General features: G+C 38.0%; 1 protein-coding gene across 1 annotated transcript; it reads right to left on the reverse strand.

Annotated features, from left to right (window-relative positions):
* Positions 1 to 3,190: 3,190 nt before the first annotated feature.
* On the reverse strand, positions 3,191 to 24,305 carry egf (epidermal growth factor). Its single transcript, XM_032555075.1, has 22 exons — positions 23,845 to 24,305; positions 21,845 to 22,044; positions 21,126 to 21,307; positions 20,697 to 20,918; positions 20,394 to 20,596; positions 20,194 to 20,307; positions 19,785 to 19,907; positions 18,162 to 18,281; positions 15,546 to 15,671; positions 15,279 to 15,415; positions 14,932 to 15,080; positions 14,663 to 14,767; positions 14,242 to 14,465; positions 11,560 to 11,727; positions 11,241 to 11,390; positions 11,008 to 11,160; positions 10,801 to 10,917; positions 9,632 to 9,797; positions 7,770 to 7,934; positions 6,551 to 6,653; positions 5,396 to 5,486; positions 3,191 to 5,320 (listed from the first exon to the last, which is right to left on the reverse strand). The coding sequence occupies exons 1-22, from the start codon at positions 23,969 to 23,971 to the stop codon at positions 5,142 to 5,144; spliced, it is 3,324 nt and encodes a 1,107-aa protein (XP_032410966.1). The 5' UTR covers positions 23,972 to 24,305; the 3' UTR covers positions 3,191 to 5,141.
* Between the last annotated feature and the right edge of the window lie 912 nt (positions 24,306 to 25,217).

A 25,217-nucleotide genomic window follows, 5' to 3' on the forward strand; every position in this document is an offset into this window, starting at 1 on the left:
AGAAGTGTGGCTGTAAATCTGAAATAAATTGAAATTAAAATTTAATCCAACAGAAGGTGAGTGATTGAGTCCTACCTGGATTGGACAACACATGTGTAAATGTGACAGTCAGGCCAAGTCCAAATGAATCTGGATGGAAAGTTGAACTATCCTGGTATGGAGAGATTGGTGAAGCAGGCTTTTAGAAATATTTGCACGGTTAGATTGAAAAGAACAGTACTTTCACATTCAAATAGCACATTTAAATGTTCCAGTCAAATACATGATTTGGCATTTGTCTCCTATTCTCAACAAACAATAATGACAGTTGCTCTGTCATTATTAATATATTGTGTTTGTTCTAAGAAGTAACAATGAGGAAGGCATGTTGGTATATATCTGCATGTCACTCAGTCATATCTGCACAACGGATTATCACCAGATACAGGATTATCACTGATAAACAATGGATTTCAATTACATGAACAGCCTAGATTTGGCCTGTCAGTCTGACTGATAATAGTGATTAGTGATCTGGATTTAGTTTGTATCTACTTCAAATTTTTCTGTTTTATTATTATAAAAGGTTTAAGGAGGTTGGTGAATCTCTGCTCTGATGCTTGAAGCTGAGAAACTGCATATGATGCTGCCAAAAGGTCCCTTACTATCTTCTGGATAAAGAGCTAAGTAAATCCAAATGTGAACAGACTGAACTGATACATCCAGCTTCGTCAGACCGAAGCTTGATTTGTTACAACACTGTTTAAATGTAAAGCATTTGTCCTATAATACTACTGTGTATTTAACTAAAACTTAGTTAGAAAAAATTTCTATATGAACGCTGTTACTTGCATGTTGTCTTTCACTCATTAAAAACTGTTTTTGTCTCTATATGCTGTCGCCATCTAGTGGTAAATGTAAAAACATACAGCTCAGCTTTCCATACATTTTTGTAACCAAACATACACTTATTATTTTTGAGGCTTTTTGTTCTGGGCACGAAAATACTACAAATAAATTCCTATCCGCATAAATTTAATATTTTAGTGAAACACCTTCAGGGATATCTGCTGAAAATGATTCTGAATAAGAGGGCTATTAGATCTCTTTACACCATCCAATAATATACTTGGATTTTACACTAATGCATCTCTTGTTCCACAGTTTAGTAGGAGTTGTTTTCATTTTCCACATTGACTGACTCTGAGAGCAGATTTCATCCCTGGTCCTCTGGGAGATGGAGCTACTCATGGGGCTTCGCTAGTTTGGGCTTTCTCTTCTTTCTCTTCCTTCTATAGACTGTGAATCTTGTGTCTTTGTCTAAAAGATGCACCCCCTCCTCCTGGATTTTAAATCTACACAAATCCCCACAAATCAGTGTTACTCTGAGCTGCTCAGCAGCTGGAGGGACCAAACAGTGACCTGAAGGATCAGAGCAAAGCCTTTGAGTGGGCAGCTAATTCCTTCTTTAGCCCTCATCGGCTTTCCTCCGTGTCATGCTGGAAACATGAACGACAAGTCAAAATTACACCCATCTGCTAGAAATATTTGGACATTGAAGAATGAATGAGAAAAAAGCTTATCCTTCTCATTGTTTTGTTTGATAGTTACACTAGACTGGGATTTTTGTAAGTCAAGCAGCGGAAACATTTAAGTTATTGTTTTTGCAGGATGTAAAATACAAAAAACAAGCTTGAATTTCAGGGTAAAAATTGAATACATACAGGTTAAAATGAATAGCTATATTTTCACTACTTGGTTAAATGTTCTTCGGCAAGTTGCAGAGAAATCCCACTCTTTTTGTAGCCATGAACATAATCTTTGATATGTGATTAGTCATTAGTAGAGCTACTAAACTGGTTGGTTTCCCAAAAAGAACAATTTTCAACAGAGCTGAAGTTTGGTGTCAGTTTGCTCTTTATAAATCCCCAAACCAGGTTTCCTGTGTTTGGGATGGTTTTCCTGTTGTATCATTTTCAGTCTGTGTGGATTAAAGTAAATATGGGACAAATTTAAACTTGTGGAGCAAGTTCTTGCTCAAAAAGAGCTTTTACTACATAACGCATCAGATCTGTCAACATTTTCATTAATAGTCCCATTAGGTGACAACTTGTGTTTTTCCTGCTAGATAGATTAAATTAGTTTTAATATCAGAATGTACTTTTTATAGTATTTGTATTATAATTTTGTTTTGTATTGATTGTATTTATTTTCTTATTTTGCAGAGTTAAGTCATTTTAACTTTGTTTTTATTGGCACTCAATTTGTCTAGAGACAACAGATAAAAAATATTCAAATGGCTAATTCTGGCACATTTACAGGAATGTTAATTAATGTGCAGTGTCCCTGCCAAACAAATTTTAAAAAAATCTAATTTAAAAAATCATTTTATTATAAAAAAAAAATTACTTTTGAAATTAGTTTTTAAAAGCCTCAAATTCATATGAAATGAACGTCCACGAAGTCTGGATGTAAACTTCTCACAGCTTCTGAAAACTGTCTCACTCACAGTTCATATCTTTACTGGAGAATGCAATAATCCTTCTTTTTAATCATATTTACACTGTGGTGCATTTAAAATGGAGAAAACTGAGGCCCCTTGAGAGCCCCTTTACTTATAGTGTCAGTGACTCTATTGCCCCCTGTTGCCCCAATTGAGCAGTAATACAAGATAAATTGACTCTAGGCTCGATTCATATACGAGCCGGCTGATCTGCTTCTGTTTGGATTGGTGCCCTAACCTATCTGTTAGCACTAATGGAGCCCAATATATAGATAAGTGTGTCTTGCCACAAAAATCAATATCAATGTGGCCACTGATGGTTTTTGAGTTAAAGTGCTTTGTTTGCTGCCATCGCCCCGAAACAAAGAGGCTGTGGTTCCTTCTATTAACGATTCCCAGTCAACCTTGAGAAAGAGTCAGAGAGATAGAGGTAGAAATGGAAAGGTGGAGTGGCGGTGAAGGGTGGCACTAGTGGTACCAGCACCACTAGAGCAGGAGATTTGCTGGAAGATAGAAAAGCATCATCGATGGAGCACAGCTGAGCTTTAAGAAGAGAGTGATGGAGTGTAGCAAACCAAAAATGGTTCATAAATGCTCAAAATAATCTTTCAGTTATTAAAAAAAGATTATTAAAATTGTGTCCTTTACACAAAGAAAAAATTTAGTAGAGTTTTAGTTTCATCAGGCATGATTTTTTTGTCATCAGTCAATTTATTGATAAAATAGAAATATGGAGTCTATTGATGTCTAAAATAAAACATTCAATAGTCATTGAGCACAATGTACATGCAATTGTTCATTTTACATTTATTTGACCTCTTTTTGTTAAAAAAGTTTTAATATTCTAGTTGGATAGAAACAAGAAGCAACAAGCTTCTTTTTTCTAACCAAACTGTTGAAAAATCTGAAGTTTTCAAAACATAAATCTCAGTAGAACTGACCGTCCATCGAGGCATTTATAAAAATAAACCTTATAATTCCCTAATAGATTTAATGTTATTTGTATTTAGTTATATACAGGCATAATTGTTAATTGTGGCAAAGTCCTACAAGCACACTACCTCAGTCGTAGATAGCTGGCTGCGTTGACTTTAACTTGTTTAAATGGTAAAACCATTTTAAGTGAATTCAAATAGTAAACAGATTTAGTATTTTTAGGATTTAATTGTAAGAAGTTCAGCCAATTTTTTAACCACCAGGGTCTGAATGAAAAGTGTTCAAAAGAGAAACCTCTCAGATCTTAAACTTTACTCAACAACGAACCCATTTGTTTTAGTGATCATTTGTATTTCGTAATTTTCTAACTTTTACTTAATATCGAAAAATAAGAAAAAAATTGGACAAAACCAAACTATGTTATTCTTTTTTTGCAAATGCTAATGAACATTAAGCTAGCAAGAGTCACAGTTACTGACTTGAGGAAATCTGAAGTTTAACATAATCACATAAATCTATGCCAGACATTCAAAAAAGATCATATTTGTTGTGTGAACTGATAACAAACCACATGGAATGGAGATTTAATCAGGATAAAATCCCGTCTTCCTGGTTCTGATGGAATAATAGACTTCATAGAGTATACCTTCATACTTCTACTTTGGAATGGAAATTATCCATGAAGCACATCTGTCATGGTCTGAAATTGCAAAAATTAGAAAATGACCTATAAAATAATAAAATATTGTCATTATTCCCACATGATTGATTTATTCCCAGTTTAAAGATGTAGGCAGTTCTGAAGCATAAAGTATATTACTGTCAATAAGGTTTTCCATAATTATTTTACACTAAGAATTTTGCATGTAATATCCCAAACTAGAACGTATCTGCCTTTTCTAGGAAAATGATTCAGCTCAGACTCAGATATCACATCAGTGACCCAGTAATGCATTACAAATGTATAAATGATGCGTTCTGGACACTTTAGTCTGCTCTGTATGCTCTATGCTTGAAACTGAAAGTGAACCTGGTAGCATGACCTAGAGACTAATAAATTAGGTTAGTAATTATCTGACCATTTGGATGCACCCACCAAGCACTGAAAAGCAATGCCCAGATGCTCAGTAGATCTTTTAAACTAAGATCTTGACGTCATGGCAACAGAAACTATGCCATCTTGGTTCACCATGACAATGAGTTACACACCCTTGATTCCAAAACACATGCAATATTCAGAAGGGAAATGCATTAAAGTCGAGAGATGTTTCATAAAATCTCATTCGTTTCCTCGTTAGTCCCACGTAGCACATGTATTTCAGCAAACCGGTATCCATGGCAACTAAATATTGTGTGTCTGTCTCAGCTGCTTCTTTTGTTAAATGAGCTAAACAAAAACTTCTTGAATTCTCTCTTCAATGGTCATTTCTGAGTTTTTTGTGATTTTCCATTGTATACAAACCAGACCAGGAAGTCTGACTGGTGTGTACCATTAGACTAAGTTTAACCCTAAGGTTAGGGTTAGTTTTTCCTCCAATGTGCAAAGCATTGGAATAATACCAACATTGGTACTCTTAGTTTTACTTTTAATGAGAGCTCTGGTTTTTATCATGGTAGCAGTTAATTAAATACAGTTTTGGATATACAGAAACATGTTACAGAGCGGTCCAGCTTTGTTTTGGGTCCTTTGAGCTAGGACGGAGGGGACTGTGGCCTGGGAGTATTATTGTGTTTCTGGTTTGACAGATGAAGAATTGTCTGTGTTTGAGTTTGATGGTGAAGGACTCAAGCGATGGGCGGCAGGCTGGGCGGTCTCTATGGTGGCATCTGGAAGCTTCAAATTCCCATATTCTTTGTCATGTTTGAAGATTGATGCCGGCTGTTCAGACATAGGTTTGATGGCTGAAAACATATTTGTATCATTACAGGTGGTTTGAAAAGTGTGAAAGAAAACTTGCTGAAGGATTTTTCTGGCACCTGTTTCTGTAGCACATGGTGAGCAGGCAGGTCTCCTTGGATCTGGATGGATGGCCTCCTTGTTGACACCATTTTCTGTTACCATGTAGATCTGTGGATGCATATAGGAGACATGTTTAAGCTTTTACTTGACATTTTTTCAATATTTGCTTATGGTGGTAATAAGTTAATGAATAGAACTGGATTTATGGCTGAATAGACATCTCTGACATCCAGTTTAATGTGGGCAGAAGTTACCATATTCATGATTCATAAGGATTTTTAATGATCCATGTTTTCTATTCTGTTTCCATGAATATAAATTTGATGCATAAGTTTAGATTTAAGCAAAATGTTTGAATCCAGGTTAAAAATAGTACATACAGGCTCAAATATATACGTACATTATACATATTAGCAAGCTGCATAAAAAGCTTTTGTAGCCAACAAGATTCTAGCATGCTTAGAATCTTGTTCTGAGATTCTAAGCAGAGACAATTTTGATCAGCTGATTTCCAAACCTTCATGCTCAGTCTACACATTTTCAGTTGTATCAAGATTGAATTCTTTCTAGATCCTGAATATTAGCCTGTTTTATCCAATTCAGAACCAGTTCTGGTGTGTTTGGGAGTATTGTCCTGTTGAAACCAAAAGGTAAGTCAAAGTTTTACCATCTAGTTGTTGACTTGAGGTGAAATTAGAGAATCTGGATGAAATCCTTCTCATTTGTTGTTTCTTCCACTTTGTGCCAGAACAGCTACCTGTAATACAGACCCTCAGCATGATCCCATCACCACCATGCCTGACAGTTGGTACGGGCTCTGAGGTTTATGTTTCTCATAACTTGTTAATCTTCCAACAGCACCACGATTTCAAACACACCCAAACTGGTTTGGATAAAGGAGGCTAACATTAAGCAGATAATGGACTATGTTTTAATGTTAGGTATGTTGTCAGGATACCAAATAATTTCCATAAACTACTTGTTCTGAAAATAAAAGTAGTTAAATGTCTAGTTGGAATTATTCCAGAGCCTTGTTGAAGGCTGTAAGAAGTTATATTTTCTGCAAGTATGAGGGACGTTTATTCAAATATATAATACTAAATATATACAAATTTAAATTTGTAAGTAAAAATGTGACCATGTGAGAATAAAACAATTGATAGTGCTCTTACACGAGGAACGCTGGTGGTGGTCGTCTCAGACATGCTCTCATCAGTCACGCTGATCTCACTCACATTATCCTCTGAGGTCTGTTTGAGGACGAGTCTCCTAGATCTTCAGAATAAAAGATAAATTAAAACCACCAAATGTTTTCCCAGAAGCTTATACTATAAGTTACAATTACCTATAATATATGACAACATTTGATTTTAGGAATTAGCCAGAGATGATTATTATCACTTCACTCACTTTGATTTTCTTGCTTCTAAAACCTGACCTTTCTTCACTGTTTGTGGCTGCAGGTGAAACAAATCCAGCAAGCTCACAGACTTCACAAGTAAGCTTTCAGTCAAGTGCAGAAGGCAATTTGAGGCAGCGCTATTGGCGACCATGTAGCGTTTCCACGGAGGTCATACCTCGCCGACTCCATTTAGTAGCCGAGGAATGACCTATTTTTGTGTGTAATTGCTGTAGAACAAGCTAAACCAACCATGTAATTGAAAGCGTGCCATTTCCACTGGGGAAGCAGGAGTGTAAATACTGGGATGTTGTAGGACGTGGGGTTGGGTAGCGGGGCGCTTTGTGAAGCAAAATAAGGGAGAGAGCCAGCAGAAAAACGACAATAAAACAAATCAGCTACTTAAAAATATCTCAGGTGGAAACAAAGCAGAAGAGATGGGCTTTACTCAGACAAGCAGGATTGCATGTTAGTTGTTCACCATTTGATTTGCTTCCCGACGCCCCCTGCTGTCTGACAGAGGCCATTACATGGCTCACACTACATTGTGTTTGAAGCACTGTAAAGAATGGCAGATCATTCTTTACACAACTGAACATGTTTCGGGTTGTTTTAACGGCGTGGTGGTTAACAGCCTGACTTAGCTTTACAAACTTACACCATGACGAGCCTCAAGTGTTTGTATTAAACAGAGGAGGAAGGATCTGCTGCAGCCAGATGGACAGCTGACGCACATGAAGCTTATTGTTGTTTACGAGTTGCTTTTGTATGTAGCGGTGGGATGTAGCGGAGTACAAATACTTTGTACTTCAATAAAATTTTAATATATCTACGCTTTTCTTAAAATGTTTATAGAATCTATGAAATCTATAAACCCTACCCTAAAAACCCACTTACAAGATTCTAGGTCTGTTTCCAACGGCCTTGTTCAACTTTTAAAGCATCACCCTACATCTAGCCTTCACTACTGCCAGCTGTCAGTTGAAACTCACCGGATACAGTAGGTGATACAGGCTGTGATGGAAAGGATGAAAATGAGCGCCACCATGCAACCTCCAATGACCAGATTTCTCTCCTTCTCCTTCTCAGCCTGTTGGAGCTCCAGCCATTCCAGGTCACTGAACTGACATCTTTCCCCTAAGTAGCCTCGGACACAGCTGCACAATGAAGACAGACAAATAAGGATTTTTTTTTTCCAATTCAAGGAAATTCAAAGCTTGAGATTCAAGCAAGAGGAAAAGGTTTAAACTAAAGTTAATCTTTAGAAGAAATACTCAGAAACATTTTACAAGAGACATGCAGCTGCTTCACAAACAATATTTGAGCAAACCAGGAAGTTCTTCATATGCAAGGAAAGAATAAACAAATGTAGCCTTCTGATAGACACACCTCAAACAATCACAGATGTAAATTTGAAGAGGGGAAAAAAAATATTCAATGTTTTGACACATTTTTTACTGCTAACATTCTGGAAAGTGTGACAAGCATTTTATTTTATTCTCTTTGATTTAACCCACATGTTTTTGTTCTCACAAATGCAAGTCCAGCTTTGAAGTCTCTCTGTGTGTGTGCGTGGGTGTGTGTGTGTGTGTGTGTGGGTGGGTGTGTCTGTCTAGGGTTATTTCCTGCTGGAAGGTGAAGCTCCAGAGTTCTGCAACCTCTAACAGGTTTTTCTTCCAGGTTTTTAGCTCTGTTCATCTTCCCTTCGACTCTGACTTCCATGTTTTACCGTGGTAATAAAAACCATGGTATAAATGTAATAAATTACATAAATATCAAAGTTTCCAACTAAATGTTTAGTTAGCAAGCTAAATATTTAACTCCTAACAAATGAAATATTTAAACAAAACTATTTAGGTAATATGCAAATGTTCTTGTCAATGAACGGAAGTTGACTATCAAAATAAAAGCTGGGTCTTACAAACCTCTATAAAAACTCCTGCTGGTGAAGCTGAATTGCTTTAATTGATGCTAATGTTACCTCTTTGGTTATCGTTCCTTTTCTTCTTGATATGTACAACATGTCAGCTTGACAGATAAGTTTAGTAACAAAACAAATACTTAGAATGAATCTACAGCAAAAGTGACTGAACCATTTTTCAGTCTTACCAGCAGTTAGAATTATATGCTCTATTTTTAGACTTTTTATTTGAATCTATGAAATCTATAAATGAATGAATAACATTCATTTTTTCCACTTATGACAGGTTAAATAACCCAAATTATTGCCGTAAAATCTTTATGCAACTTTGCAACGTTATTCCTTAACTTCAACATATATATTATAAAAATGCCACTTTTCCTATTTGAAGCTACACTTTTAAATCTCCATATGAATCTCCCAAGCCTGCCTATAATATCCAGCATGTCATAGGGAATTTCATGCTGTTAAAAAACTTTTTGTGGGAACATTCATATCACTGTGATGTTTTTAACTCTGGTGCTCAATGTTCAGGATGCTGGTGAAGCCCAGGAATGAGTCAGTATTTCTGCCCTCCTGTCTGAGTCGAGTGATGCTCTGTCACCCAGGGATGACTTTTAAGATTTATTATTTATTATGATTAATTATGTTTAAAATGTGTCAGATTCTCTTTGCTAATAAGGACAGATACAACTCTTTTCTAAATTTAACAAGCAGGTGTTAAAGTTCTTGATGGTGGAACAACAGTGACACCTGGTGCTTGTTGTTTGAAACAGCAGCTCATGTCACAATTACCATCCACAACCAAATATTCTCTGCCTAATAGTTTAACATGCAGCAAGTTCTATGGCGCACAACATGGAGTTTTCAGTAAATTCAGAGTTTAAGCCTGTGGATTAAATGAAGAGATCTGACATGAAGAGATGTATTTACTTGCAGGCATAGATCTTTAGCTCAGGAAAGTAGACACAGACTCCGTGGTACAGACAGTAGGCGTCATGGCTGGGGGGGCACTTCTCTGCTGCGTTGCGGTTGTGGTGCCGGGTGGTCACATCCATGGGGGTTTGAGATGTTACCTTCGGAGAAGTACTCTCCAGTGCTAAAGGACGTTATTTTAGTCATTTTAGTTAGCTCAATGTGTAGAAGTGCATAACTTTCTCCAACTGAACAGAAACAAAACTGAAGCTGTTATCTTTGGACCTGAAGAGGAACGAGTCAGCAGAAAGCTTCAGTTATTACAGCTAGAAGCTGGTGTAGTGATGGACTCTGACCTGAACCTTCAGAGCCACATTAAGACAGCTACTAAGTTGGCCTTTTGTCACCAGAGGAACAGAGGACTAATATCTCAGCAAGATCTAGAGAAACTCATCAATGCGTTTATCTTTAGTCACATTGATTACTGCAACAGTGTCTTCACAGGTCTGCCTAAAAAATTCAGTCCTTCAGCTGCTGCTGATCCAGAACGCTGCTGCCGTACTGACCCATCAGTTCACTGGCTCCCTGTAGCTCAGAGAATAGACTTTAAAATACTGCTAGTTTATAAATCACTAACAACAGTATTTGTCAGTGATTTAACAAATAATGTTTGTTAAATCAACAGCATCTTCCAGACCACTCAGGTCTTCTGCTTCTGCTCTGCTATGCATTCCCAGAACCAAAACCAAACATGGAAAAACAGCTTTCAGCTTCTATGCACCAGAAATATGAAACAAACTTCCGGAAAACTGCAAAACTGTTGTAACACTGAGTTCCTTTAAATCAAGGCTGGAAACTAACTTGTTTATTGTTGCTTTTGATTAATAATTACAAGAATGTAATTCATTTTAATCTATATTCTAACTCTTCATTACTTTTCTTTATTGTTCCCCTGTAATGTTTTTTGTTTGTTTGTTTCCAAATCTGTCAAAGCAATCTGTTTCCGAAGTGGAGCACACTATGTGTCTCATCTGATAGCAGCTTGATCACTTGTTGCCAGTTCTATCAGACAGTTTCAGGTCGAGCTGGTACAACCCGAGATAGATCAAATGTAAATGCATAAATAACTGCTAGTTTTGTCAGATTTCTAAATAGAATTGTAATTTCAGCATAAAGGGAAACCTTACCCAGACATGTCTGTCCGTCACCTGTAAAGCCTTCCTGACACAAACAGAGAGGGTTCCCAGCCTCCAGCACACACCTGGCGCTCACAGCACAGTGGAGCGAGTAACAGTCATTCTGGTCTGACAGAGGAACACAGAGCGACAAAATGATGCTGAAAAGGTTACTGGAGTATAAGAATAAAATAAATGGTGCTAAAGGGGCACCATTACCTGCAATCATCTTTTCTGTGAACAGAGCTGGTTCAGTCCCTCCATCTGAGATGAAACCAGCCTTCCTATTATCACCCGCCAGTGAGATGATGCTCTCCTCATGTAATGTTCTGTTTTTCAGAGATGTTAAGTTGGAGGTTTCATCGCCAGATTCTGTATAATAATGAGAAACAAACATTTAGTTTAAACTAGATGGTCACAAATGTATCTGAGTATAAATACAACTACTTTACCTGCAGTAACATTTGAAGAACTGACAGACAAACAGCTTTTTCCATCAGCTGACAGGGTGAAGTGAGGCAAACAGGAGCAATGTGAAAGTCCCTGGTTGCTTTCACACTTCTGAGCACAACCTCCATTCAGGTGAAGACAAGCATTTGCTCCTGAGGAGAAGTTTTAAACACATTAACTTTGTTTTCATGGTTCACTAAGACACAGAATCTGATTTTCATGTCGCGTTCAATACCCAAAATTTACATTTCAGGTGCTCTAGTGGCCTAATGACATATTAACTGACATGAGACTGTATTTATTATTGTTTATTTTGTCTACCTGGCTTAGCGAGGGGATGCACCACCACCACTGATGCTGGCTGAACCAAGCTGCCACGGATACGCTGCAGCTTCTGCCCTGTCCGCTTGTGGACGCTCCTTATCTGTTGGTGCTCCCACTCAGATATCCACAGCCTGTCCTCAAATACTGCGAGGTCAAAGGGACGTCCTAGGACAAGCCAAACAGAAGACAAGAGCATAAAGAGTTCCAGGTTAACTGCACAAGGAATGAAAATGGTAAATAAGCATTTTTTACACATTTTACTATGTAATAATGGAAAGACAAATCTATAGCTGAATACTTTTAATTTTATCAAACTCAAGGTTGTACATGAAGGGCCCTCTAGGCTCAGATCTGCTTCTCCTGGTATGTGCAAGGAGAAGCAGATGAAGATTGAACAAAACTGGTTTGTGAACTCAACAAACAATTTCTTGCAACTAAAAAATTAAATAAAAAAGACTCAGCTTAAGTGGAAACCCTCACAGACACAAAATTGACACCAGTCTCAGGTCGCTATTTTGAAAAAGCAAAAGCAAGGCATGGAACTCAGGAATAATGTTCAACTTTGACTTAAATTTTGACAAACCATATTATAAAGTAACATTTTTATCATGGACCATTCAAGAAAAAAAAAAAAAAAAAAGAAAAAATAAAGCTCTTCTGACAAAATAATTCTGATGCTCTCCTCTAGGTGGAGGCAGTGGCCCAATGTTCACCCTCTGCTCTCAGTGCCTTCAGCTGCCACACCTGTTGCTCATCAGGTTTATTAGCTCACTGTTACAGTCACCCTGGGAGCCTTCAGTCTGTAGGCTGCACACTGCAGTCTGAAGAGGCCCAAACCGATTTCCCCCCTTAATGTGACCTGGCTGTCTCTGATCTTTTCATGACAGTCTGAACAACACAGACCGGATTTTTTTTTTCCAAATGCGACCAACCTGGATATGTGGTCCTAAATCCGAAACATATCTGATCTTTTCAAACGTGACATCAATCTGTATGGCCAAGTCGTGCTCATCCGACTTTGACGTCATTGTTACTCGACAAACGTCACTATTCTGCGTCCTGATACGCGCAAGCGGGAAGAAAAACAACCGACATGGCGGACTGTAATGAAGATGAAGTTGTTAATGTGCTGACTTCCATCGGACAACAACTTTAAAATGGTAAGATTCGCTCCATCATTATCATCCAGCAAAGACTGAGTACTTCTTATTTTTTATGGCGGTTCGCAGAAAAGGCTTTGGACTAAACTGTTACTCGTGTTAGCCGCTCTAGCACCAAGTACAGCTAGTCAATCAACCATCGCTGTGTTCAGGGAAGCGCTGATTAATAATCGAGAAATAAATATCAAGCCTGGAAACTTGATATGTTTTTAACGTAATCTTTGCTCATCTTGCGGGGAGCAGGCGGTTGCCACGGTAACAGGTGTGCTTAAACTACAAAGAGAGAGAGAGAGAGTAAAAAGGTAGGAGTGGTTTTGAGTTGATCACCTGTTCAGGTTATTTTACCTTTGTTTGCCTTTGTTGTGGCGCATTACAGCCGCTGTAGTTTCTAAACGTTGGACTAATTACCTCGTTCGTTTGTGAGTTTACGTCATTCACAACAAACATCAAATAGAACAAATATATTTCATAAAATTTTAACAAACAAATGGCTTCTACCGCGGTAATTATGTGAAATTAAATTAATTATATCCCAGCTTCAGAAGATTTGCCTTTACCTTTACAGAGCTCTTTGGTTCCTCCCATCAGTCTGTAGCTTCTCATATTGAGGTCAAAGTTCAGATCTACCATAACTGACTGACACCTGCTGGCCTCAGGTTTGCAACCAGCTTGTGACTGAGAAACCAGTAACCTCCTCCCAGATGATGACATGAACTTGTTAGTTCCTCTGTCCATTTAGTAGCTGATATATTGTGAAAATCCAGTAGAAATGATGCACTAATCCAGTCATGTTTACATAGAAACAACGAGCCGCGAGGCTTTGTTTGTGAGACTTGCGGTCAGGTGGATCGGTTGTGGGCGGAGCTTGGTAACGTGCGCTCTGCACTGCGCATGCGGGACACTTTAAGGTTGTTTACATTTCTCATAGGAGATCACATACAAGGTGCACATATGTGGAAGTGTGAACAGCACGCCAAAAATCGGATTTGGGTCACTTCAGGCTGCAATGTGACTGTTTACACATGAAGTGATTCCTCTGCTTAGATCTCTGCGCTGTTACCTGATAAAAGCAGATTACTGTTTGAAGATTTGTTTGTGCAAAGCATTAAATAGGTCAGCTACTATCTTTTTTCATGTTTTATCTTTAAAGCTTTATCGCTCACTAGCTCCCTGCATGAACTGTGAAGATGAACGGATATTTATGCTCATATGTATGTTTTATCTGTATTATCTTTACATCTACTCTTTTAGATTTTTTTAAAAGTATATTCACCTATTGTTGCTCTGTTGATAAAATATGCTTTATACATTTAGACTCTGCCTTGCATGACAACATATAATTTATTTGTTTTTGCTCAGCATCAGTGGTAGATGCGGTGCTGCAGATTTTTCCTGATATGTTTCATTGTAATTTTCCCTTTCACAACCTTATCTGTAACACACATTTCTGTTTTCGTGTTTGATTCAGTTCATTACAGATGCCTAATTTTGTTGCATATGTGCTTCAAACAAACCTCACCTACTTGGTTCTCTATTAGGACCCGTCGATCAGAACCATCCAAAGCTGCTGTTTCTATCAGGCCCCTCATCTGGTCGCACCAGAAGAGTCGATCATCAGTGAAGTCGATGGTCAGACCAGTGGGAGACATGAGGCCGGTGCTGGCAATGATCACACGACTGCTTCCCTCCAGAGTGGCGCTTTCTACCACAGGCTGAGCGCCGGTGTCTGTCCAGAATAACTTCCTCCAGAAGTAGGTGATCCAACATGAAAAATATGGGTATCAGGTTTCATGATATTAGAAAAGTTTTCACACCTTTAGCAATGGGCATTTTTAGATTGTTTCTTTTTAGATTTGTACTAAAGGTCAAAATCAAAGTCTATAAGTCTATGTTTAGTTTTTTAGTTTCTATAGCTGGGAAAAACAATCAGTTTAACTCACTTCGCTTGGGGATGAACTGCAATTCCTCTTGGCTTTTCCAGGCCTTCTTTCACAACAGTTTTCCTCTTCAGTCCATCTAGTGTACTGCAGTCAACAGCTGACTTGCTGCATAGCAAATGCAATAGATACTTTAATTCTACAAAACCCATTTCCATAAACTGACTCCTAAAATGGCTCAGTGCTAAATTGTATAGCAACAGCCAGCTTTTTGCCAGCATTAATTTATTTTTCTCAGTAAACTTCCTACAGTTTTATCACACACTGCTCACCTTCTATCAGACCAGTACATAGTGTGGTGAACCCAGTCGATTGCCAGTCCTTCTGGAGAGTCCAAACCATCAGAGACAAGAACGTCTCTTGAGCCAGTGTTCAGATCAATCCTCTCTATTGTCCTCTGGCTGGTGCTGGCAAAGTAGACCTTGAAATTCATCCCATTTTTTGATAAAAAAAAAGAAATGTCATTGAGATGTAGAAATTAAACAAAGCAAGTCACAAATGACCACTAGATGGCACTGCACGCCAAAACATCTCGTAAGAGTGCAGTAGAACATTATGTTTGCTAAGCTGTGAATAAAAACAAAATGCGCAGCAAAACGGATGAAAGATGAAGTTTTACACGGTGGTGGACGGGGTCAAAGTCCAGAGCTAAGATTGTTCCTCTGGGTTCCTTCACTAGAGTTTGTTCCTCCGTCCCATCTGGGTTCATTCTTCTCACATCCATCAGATTGGCCACAATTAGAAAGGCAGGAGGTCCTGAAGAATAACACACTTTATAATTAGATGCATGGCAGAAAGAGATGTGGGCAGTGATATGCATGCATAAGCAGAGAGCTTCTGTATGGGCTGCTCTGACTCTGCTGCCTGCTTTGCTGCAATGGCTCACCAGTTGCAATGCAGCGTTTGCCATCTTGGTGGAGCCTGTACCCAGGAAGACATCTGCACTGCCAGCGACTCGGAGTGATGGAGGAACAGAGCTGACTGCAGCCACCTCTGTCTGCTGAAGAGCAACCTGGAGATCAGCGTTAATAACACAGATCCAGATTTACACTCTGCTTCTGACAATTTTTTTGCAATAATTTTATGTATTCTCTTTATAATTGCATCAGTTTTCACCAATGAGGGACAGCAACAGAAAACTTGTTGGACATTGTGTTTTCTATAATTTTTCCCAGTATTCCTTTTGGTATAGTGAAAGGTTTATTAAAAAATTGAAAGACAGATTTTTTGTGTGAAGTGAATTCAGCCTTGTATTGCACTTCCAGCCACAATTTATTGAAATAAACGGCTAAAAACAAACTAATAACTGAATTTGCAGTCTCAAAGCTTGTCGAATGTAACTATTTGCACCTTTAATCCTCATGTTGCAAAATTTTTTTTTTTCCACTGAATGCTAAATACATCTGATATTAAACACTACCAGCTTCTACTAAGAACTACACTCTTTGGAGTGGACGTTGTATTTTTACTAACCTTGATGTGCAAAAATAAAGTCACAGCTCTTAAAATGATTTATGGAGAAATCATTTTCTACAAGATTTCCTTCAGGGTACAAAGTAGAGCTTTCTGCTATAAAGCAGATAACAGGAAGCCTTAACAAAGTGCAGTAAATTTGATTTAATCTTTTTTTAGCTTTCAGTATTTATCAGTCATGAAAAGTGCTGATTTAAAGATGTTTGCAACCTTTCAGAAATCACAGAGACTTCTGGTTTTATAATGTTCACTTTGTTTTAAAATAGTAAAACCGTGTTTTACAGCAACTGCACTCAGTGGCTGACTCCACTTCTGCTTCTAGCATGAATAATTAATATTTGCTCACAGCAGGAAGACAAGAAGAACAGAAGTTTGTTTCTGTTCTGTCTAAATGAGATTGGCCAGCTTTTTGGTTTGTGAACATTTCTTGTTTTAAGATTTGAAGCTCAGCTGTGGTATCGGCTATGATGAGGCTTTTGGTTTCAGTAAAAAGTCAAATCATTAAAAAGAGCAAAATGATCAAAAGGCCCCTGTGGAATACGTTAAAAAAATGTTTTTGTTTTATAATACATTCTTCTGAGTTACTCTAACAAGCTGAATATTCAAGCAATCAGCTTGTTAAAAGAAACAGGAAAAAATATAATAAGAGGTAAAACAAAGGAGAAATAAAGAAGACACTGAAATAATCCCAAGCGCTAATATAGAAGACAACTGGACTTCTTATGTCTTCAAAATGTTTCACCTCCGATCCAAAAAGCTTCTTCTGTTCTGAAAATGGTTAGAAGTAAAAGTATGATGTTATCAGAACAATCACATTAATAGGACCATGTGTCACTAGGACACTGAGTCACTAGTCCTACCAGTTATTCAGCTCAGTGTTTGGGTCGTTGTTGTCTGATGGGCTGAATGTTTCCCTGAAGATGCCTTTAGAATTGTTTTAGTAACAAGATTTGAAATGTTGTAAAGCCGCCTGGGAAGACTAGTCAGAGTCGGCGTTGGAAAGATGAAATCTGAAGCCGCTTCTTCTGGTCTTGATTATTCATGTTTTCCATTAATGTCTCCTTTCATCCCTCTAAGCCCTCTCTTTTTATAAGCTGTAACTGAACTTCTGATTCTTGACCCGATGAGTTTGCTCTCCTGTGTTGGACCATCTGTTTGTATATGTACCAGTTAAACGCCTGTTACTTTCAACCATGTTAAGAACTGAAGAAGTGTTCTGGGTGAGAGGCAACATTTCTTCAGTCTGCTTTAGCCTACTTAAGCATTTAGAATTGACCCTGATGAACACCAAGCTTAATATAAATATTGACTTTTTTTATTAAGCTGAAATCTTAAGTTGTGTTTTTAAATGATGTTCACTGATTTATTGCTAATTACTTTTTTAAACTGTGAGCTTATTATAAAACTAACTAATCCATGACCCAACAATGTTGTCCAAAGTGATGGCCGCCAGGGGGCGCTAGAGAGGCCTCATAAATTGGGGAAGATGGAATAGGGAAACAAAGCAGACAAAAAAATTGAAGCTTATACATTGTTTTATCATACATTTTTGATTATATTTTTTTTAATCTAACCTGTATTTCAATCATTATTATAAAATTAAAGTTAAAATAAATTGTTCATTTTTCTGATTGGCTCACAGTCAAATTTATCAAGCAGTTTTCCTCCTCAGGCTAATGAAGCAGGCAAGAAACGGACAAAATTTATGACATGAAAACAACCAAAGAAACAACAGCAGCCCTGCTGCGGAGCCTAAATACTCACGGGGAACTAATATCAGAAGGGATGAGGTAGCATTTATACTAAATGAATATAATAATTATGGAATAGTAAATAAAGTAAAAAAAAAAAAACAAACAAAAAAACTTCTTAAAGTTGATGTTTTTATAACTTATTTTGTTGTATTTTCCTGTAGGAGGTCCTCAGCCAGAAGCCGGTGCTGTTTGGGAACCCCCTGCTGGGTAAGTTGTCATAGTTACTGGACCTAATGTTTCTTAACTGGACCTGATTGGTGTCATATTGTCAGTACCGGTGCAAGTGTGTCCATCCTCCTGTAGAACAGATCCCTCAGGACAAACACACATGGCCCCATCTTCTGTTGCTATGCAACCATGTCCACACTTTATGATGCCGCCACATGGGGTTATTTCTGTACAAGCAATTTAATAACAAACAGTTGAAATTAACATCGGAACAGGTTTGGAATAAATATGCAGAGGTTTAAAATGTGAATGAATGCAGGAAATGTTGCATGTTTAAGACTTTCCAGCCTGTTTTAGGGCCTCGCTGGTGGTAGATGAGCTGGATGGACGTCAAGCTCCTCAGGCCCCGCTCTGGTGAAATCCCTTTATGAAATCAGGTCTAATCCCATTAAAATAGTAGAAAATGTGAGAAGCTCACACACACAGAGTGATGTAATGTTAGCTCACAAGAGAACGAGTGAAAGTGGGTGAGAGATGTCGAGGCAGGCTGTGATTCTGATGTGGAAAGTTAAATTCCTTCTGCTGAAAAGTGTTTCTGTGGCAAATGCTCTTGACATTTTTGGGGGGTTAGATTTAGGATTTTTTTGAAAGTTTGAATTTTGCATAAAACCAACATGATGAAGCTGCATTGTTATGCTTCCTACTTGTAATCTCTGCTCTCATCTCTATTGTCTAACATGTTGCTTGATCACATGTTTCTTCTCCACTGGACCTTGGCAAAGGTTGTCCACTAAATACTTTCAACAGACAAAGCTGCTGACAAGATATGTTCCTTATTGCAAATGTCCCCTCACCGTCTAATCCCATTGTGCCTGGGAACCTCTCCTATTGTGCAGCGAGATTAGGGAAGAAGAGATTAGGAGTAGAGTCGGACCGATATAGCACACAGGCAGTTTTATCTGCTAATACTGGCCCATCACACGGGTAGTAGCACTGCCTGTTTCTGTTGTCTGCTTTGCTCTTGTTTGTAAAACTTTGCATGGTTCATTCTCAGCTCCATCTGCAGCACAGACAGCATTGGTTGCTATGCCAGCATTTTAATCTTTCTTTAGTGTGTCATCTGTGAATGGATGCATCACATTCCAGTGATGACATTGTTGTAAAAAAGTCTTTGCCCTTTTGCAGATTATTTTTGTGTTTGCTTTTTTGTCACACTTTCATATTTCTGATCATCAAACTACTTTTAATATCAAATGATAACATCATTTATTAAGGCAAAATCTATCCAAACCATGTTAGCATTGTGTAAAACATGAACAGTCACCAAGCATTTGCAACAACTGGCAATGAATCTTTTATTCTACTATGGGGGAATTTCAGTCTATTCTTCTCATTCTTTTAATTCAGCAACATTGAAAGGTTTTCTAACATTAAGATATTTCCTAAGCTTTAAAAGTCTGTTTAAGCTCATATCACAACTTCAGAAGTCTGAACTTTGACTAGGCCACTATGAAACCTATGCTTTGCTTTTTTTTTCAAAAGCAGACTGTTCCTTATAATTACTTAGGTCATCCTTTCAAATTTTAAGTTTGGACATTTAGTGTGACTAAGCACGCTAATGTGAGTGAGCAAATCTTTTTTCATGTACATACATATTTTCTGTAGCCAAGTGGTTTATTTGTGTTTTGAATGAAACTGAATATAAAATAATGTGTATGTTTATTTGGTACCTCGACATGTCTTCCGGTCTGGCAGGAGGGTGTATCCTTTGGGGCAGGTGCAGAAATATGAGCCTGGGATGTTTTCACAGCCAAGAGAGCAGCCGTGGTTCCAGTGGGCACATTCATTCACATCTATGCCACAGAAAGACGTCATTTTTTTATGCACTGATTGCTTTATTTTCACAGACTCATGGTCCACAAAGACAACACATACAAAATAAAAATGAAATCTTATAAAAGACTTGCATACCAATGTTTCCACAAAGCCAATTGGTATCTTAATGCATTTCAACATTGGTTGAACACATTAAAGTCTTTTGGTTTTATGAGCATTTGACTTTGAGAATAGATAAATCAGATGTAAACTGAAGATTTGTAACAACTGCCATTATGAGTGTGTTGTTGAACATTGAGTTACCTTCACAGTGAGTGCCATGGTTACTGAGAGCAAAGCCTTCAGAGCACTGGCAAACCCCTTGCTCCTCTAAACGGGAACACACATTCACACAGCTTCCACTTTGGTCATTGCAGCCTGTTTGACAAGAAGACATTTATCACTGAAGCTTATTTACTTATTTAAATGTGGAGAAACTAAAAAGAAGATTACATAAATGGAACCTGGAAATAGTGAGGAAGTATCTGCCATTGGCTGGATGATTGGATGGACCACCTTTATGTCCACCGGAGGTTTGACCATCGGTTTATCATTAACGTCCACCGGTCGTCCTCCAGTGTATTTGTTTATTTTTCTTATAACGCCGGCCGCAGCATCAGCGTAATAAACGTTCTCCAGAAAAACAGATATTCCAAGTGACTGAGACCTGAAAAAATATGTTAACATGATATTATAAAAAATTAGCATCATTGTAGATTTAAAAAGACAGCTTAATGAATAAGTGATCAGGTAGAAGGCTTGTTTACTGAAGTGGCAGGTCCATGATGTGAAGTGAATTCCCACTGTAATCACAGGAAGCAACGGCTCGCTCTCCTTGGAGACCAAGCTGAACCCAGAACAACCGTTTGTCTTCTCGATCAACCGACAGAGCCTCAAGTTGCTCCTCCAGCTTTAAAACAGTCATTTTCATTTGACCTGAGAGATCAGATCGCTGGATTTCTGATCCATCAGACAGCCAAAACAAATACCTGAAAACATTTTGGAATTTGTTCACATATATTCTGAAATATTTTTCATCTAACTTTATGCACATGATTATGTCAGTTTTATTTTTTATTTTTCACACAAATCATACAGGAGAAATCCGACCCCAGTCAAAACATTAACTAATTATTTCTGTTAATCTGTGCCAACAAAAAAATGCATAATGATTTCTTTGTAACTGGATCATTTACCTGTGAGTGGGATCAACATTTATAAAGCTTGGTTGAGACAAATGTCTTAAAATTGTCCTCTCATTTTTTCCATTTAAATCCATTTTCTTGATTTGACCCTTTCTGCTGCTCGTCCAGAATATCCCGTTCCCAACCCAGTCCACTGTGAGCCCAGAGATGTGTTTGTCAGATGAATACAGTTTCTGCAAAATAAACATTAATTTAAACACCTTTATTCGAAAACCTCTGACAGCACATGATTTGGGAAACTTTAATCTTCAAACTGGCATGAAACTGGTGCATTACAAAAGTGAACAGGCTAATAAAGAAAGAGGATGACCTCCAGATTTTTCAAACTTGGTCACAGTTGTCCAACTGGGCACATTAGAACTGGTTTTGGAACGGATAAAGCAGGCTTACATTAAGCTTCTGGAGTAATCTGACTGCAACATTACTGCAAGTTTGGTGAGAAAAGTGGTCAAATATTAACATATAATAATCCCAGGGATAATTGAAAGTCTCCAACCCCAGAGGGATAATTATCCAGACTTTGAAGGGGATGACTGTTCATTTCTGGGTCTGGATGTAGAACATATAGAGAAATAAACCTTGTACTAAGCCTCTAAAATTGCCAAACCTCAGGCCTTGTAGACCTAATCTTAAACACTCACACAAAGCAAAGGATCCGCTCCAGATTTCTAAGTATTAGTAGGAACTCTGGAGCATTTTTGCACAATCACCTGTCTGTGTGCTCCTTGCACCGATGCTTTGTAGATGATGCCGGTGCGCCTGTCGACCCAGTAAAGCCTCTCTTCTCTGAAATGAAAGTCGAGAAGGATGGAGCTTCCTGTTCCAGCAGCAAGCCGTCTGTGGTTCTTTCCACCCAGGCTCATCCGATGGATTGATTTACCATGACCAAACAGGAGGAAAGGCTGAGAGGCTTAAAGGAACCAAAGAGACAAATCTTTGCAGGTGCTTTAAAAAAAAATTATTTCCAAGGGTCTTAAGATGTACAATAATAATCCAGTTGAAGCATCGTACTAAATGAAAATATCTGTGTTTTTAGTATCTAATGAGAGTAAACTGCTTTTTTTGCAAGCAAATAGTTCTTCAGTGCCTAACGTTGCTTTCTTGTCCTCGTGTTTTCACCCACAAAGAGGAAGTTTCTACACCCCGTCACAGTTTAACAGTCGCTCCCTGTCACACTGCTGTTAACTTGTCAAATTATTAAAATGTCTTTTCAGCTGCTTCTGGATAAAACATCATCCCTTAGCAACCAGCAGCTCTTTCTCTGAACCTTGAATGAATCGCAGAGCAGTCGCACTTTATGTCTGCTTTAGATAACAACAGGGAGCTGAGTTCCTGTCCAAAACTCTGCAGATCTACTTCAATAAAAAAAAAAATGACCAGACAAAAAGCAGTCTTTATTTAAATAACTGCTTTCAGAAAGTCTTCTTTTGTAACATTGTCATGTGCATCCATAGACACTGCTGCTAACTCAGTGGAATGATGACAACAATGAGTTTAACCAGACAAACAATGTACGAGAATGTCTGGTCCCAGTGATCACTGGGATCACTGGGACCAGTGATCACTGGGTCATCTTGATGAATTACTAGTTCAGAAGTTCACAAGATGCTCCAAAGGATTTTTGACTAAGCTAAGAAATAATGTGATACTTTACTGAAGATATGTAGGTTTTACAGCATAGCCAGGAGGATTTAAGTTCACAAAATATTGTGGTGATTTTTTTTTTCATTATTCATTTCACACATTCATCAGCCAAAATAGGAAACATGCATTCATACTTGTTTAGTTGATGAAGTGTTAAGAGTTGAAAATGATTTTATATTTTGAACTTTTAATAAAATAATACTTTTAGTAACTTTCAGTCTCTATATTATGTCTCTACATAATATATAAAGTTTTTACAATTAATATTATATTATAATATTATATAAAAATACATAAAACTTAACTCCCACCATTTACTCTTGAGATGAGTAAAATAATTTAAATAATTTTTGTACTGTGGTAGCATCATCTGATGGATGAAAACCTGTAAGAATTCAGAGGAAAAAAACTGAATAGAAATTATTTGTTTTTGACAAAAATCATTACTAGCATTTAAAATGAAAATGTTATTTTAAATGCATACATTTTTATATGACAGTTTGTGATAAATAGTGTGTGCTGGTAAACTGAAGTCGGCCATTTGGGTTTCAGCATCTGTAAACATGTGGCTCCGCCAACAACTCAGGCTGAAATCCACCCACAGGACAGTCTGCTGTCTGAGTGAACATTTGGTGAAGTTTACTGGATCTTCCATCATGTTTTAGAAGGTGACAGCCCTTTCTGTTATGTTTATACTATTCTTTATGTAAACAAATTATTTGTAGAAGCATCTGTTTCCTAATATTATATGCTGCCATCAGAATTTGGGGAAATACACTTTTTTATTCACATTTGCACAATACTCTGTGTAATCTGGGTAATGTTTCATATCTCAGCCAGATCTAGAATAATTATTCTGTTTTGTCAAATATATGCGTTTCTGTTCATTAGGTAGGTAAGGGACTTCATTATTCTAAAGTAAAATCCAAATTTCCTGTGCAGTTATTAAATTAGTTTTTGAAGAATGATGAAAGAAATAAGAATAATTTGAGCTTGTCTGGAGCTGTTTCAGGTAAAATGCACCCAGCAGTTCCTTCAGAATCAGAGGTTTATGTGATAAACTCACGCGTGCAGCTGCTGTTTCTTCCCGCTCCTGAAAGGCGTTCATCCCAACACGCTGCGCCGAGCACCAAGTTTCCAGTGCTTTGCACCAAAAAGAAGACCAGTGCTGTTTTAATCATTGCAGCCAGCATAATCCTGTGTTCTGTTCCTGCTGCACCTGCTCACTTTGACTCAGGCATTTCCACTGTCATCACTGGCACACAAGAATTCCCCAAACTTGAGCAAAGTTTTCTTCTGTGTTCTTGGCATCCTTGTCTGAGGCTGAAACCAAGAGAGAGCATTACCTGCTAGCAGATGTCCTGCTGGGGGGATGCAGGACCCCTCTGAGAAGACTGCAGGGAGAACAGCAACACTCTCTCTGCAGCTTTACACTTAGAAAAAAAAAAACCGTGTGTGGGGTCCAGCTCTCTCCCCACTTTCAGGCTTCTGACTCTGTCTCTTTTGGAAGCAAAGCTTGAAATTCCTGACACTCCAGTGGCAGATTTTGCACATCTAGTCCAGCATTGTAGCAAGATTTGCTCTAAACTGATCTGAAAAAAAGGTCCCAGCAACTTATTACTCTCCTTCCCCACCCACAGACCTGATCCTTGTTAGACAGAGATGGATGTTTTTGAGGAAAAATAGGGAAAATGAGCCTTATTTACACGGCTGTGGGAATCCTAAGAATTGTCTTACTTAACTCCAGAGCAAAATGAATGTTTTGTTTTTCAGTGTGTGAAACCAACATACAGTAAATGTGCATTTAACATTTTACACAAGCTAAAAACACAGTGAGTACTTTGTTTGGGGTCAGTGTGAATGAAAAGTCAGCTTGTCTCCTGTCGAGGTTCATCTGGCTCCCAGCAGGAATTGACAGAATGACTCATTTCTAGAGAACGCTGTCTCAGTTGAACAGATTATCCTTAAATTGTTTGTCACCAGCCGGGGACCATGGCCTCTATTCATGCTCTCCATGACTGGGATATTGTTAGAACCAGCATCACCACTGGTAACCTTGTAGAGGAGCAGAAGATTTACGCTGCTGAGAAAGTTGTCTTGTCTCCAGTCTGCAGGTCACTGACCTTTGTTCACCGTTTCACCCCAGACGGATAATAAAAATGTTAATGCTGGTAATCAGACACCAAAATGACTCGCCGGTTTGGTCAGAGTTATGCATGAGTTTGAATCAGCAGGTAGAGGATATCTGTTGATAAGCGATAAGCTTTTCACTCCATAAACATAAACTTCAGAAGGTAGGAAAGTGAGATTTTAACCAAAATAAGTAAAAAGGAGGATCCTCTTACAAACAGAACCAATTGAGGAATAAATTGCAAGATATTGTGGAATCATCATTTCATCTGAAGTCGTTCCAGTTTACTTCAGATCTTTAGAGATTTT

The sequence above is a fragment of the Xiphophorus hellerii genome, chromosome 23, assembly GCF_003331165.1.
Source record: "Xiphophorus hellerii strain 12219 chromosome 23, Xiphophorus_hellerii-4.1, whole genome shotgun sequence".
NCBI lineage: Eukaryota > Metazoa > Chordata > Actinopteri > Cyprinodontiformes > Poeciliidae > Xiphophorus > Xiphophorus hellerii.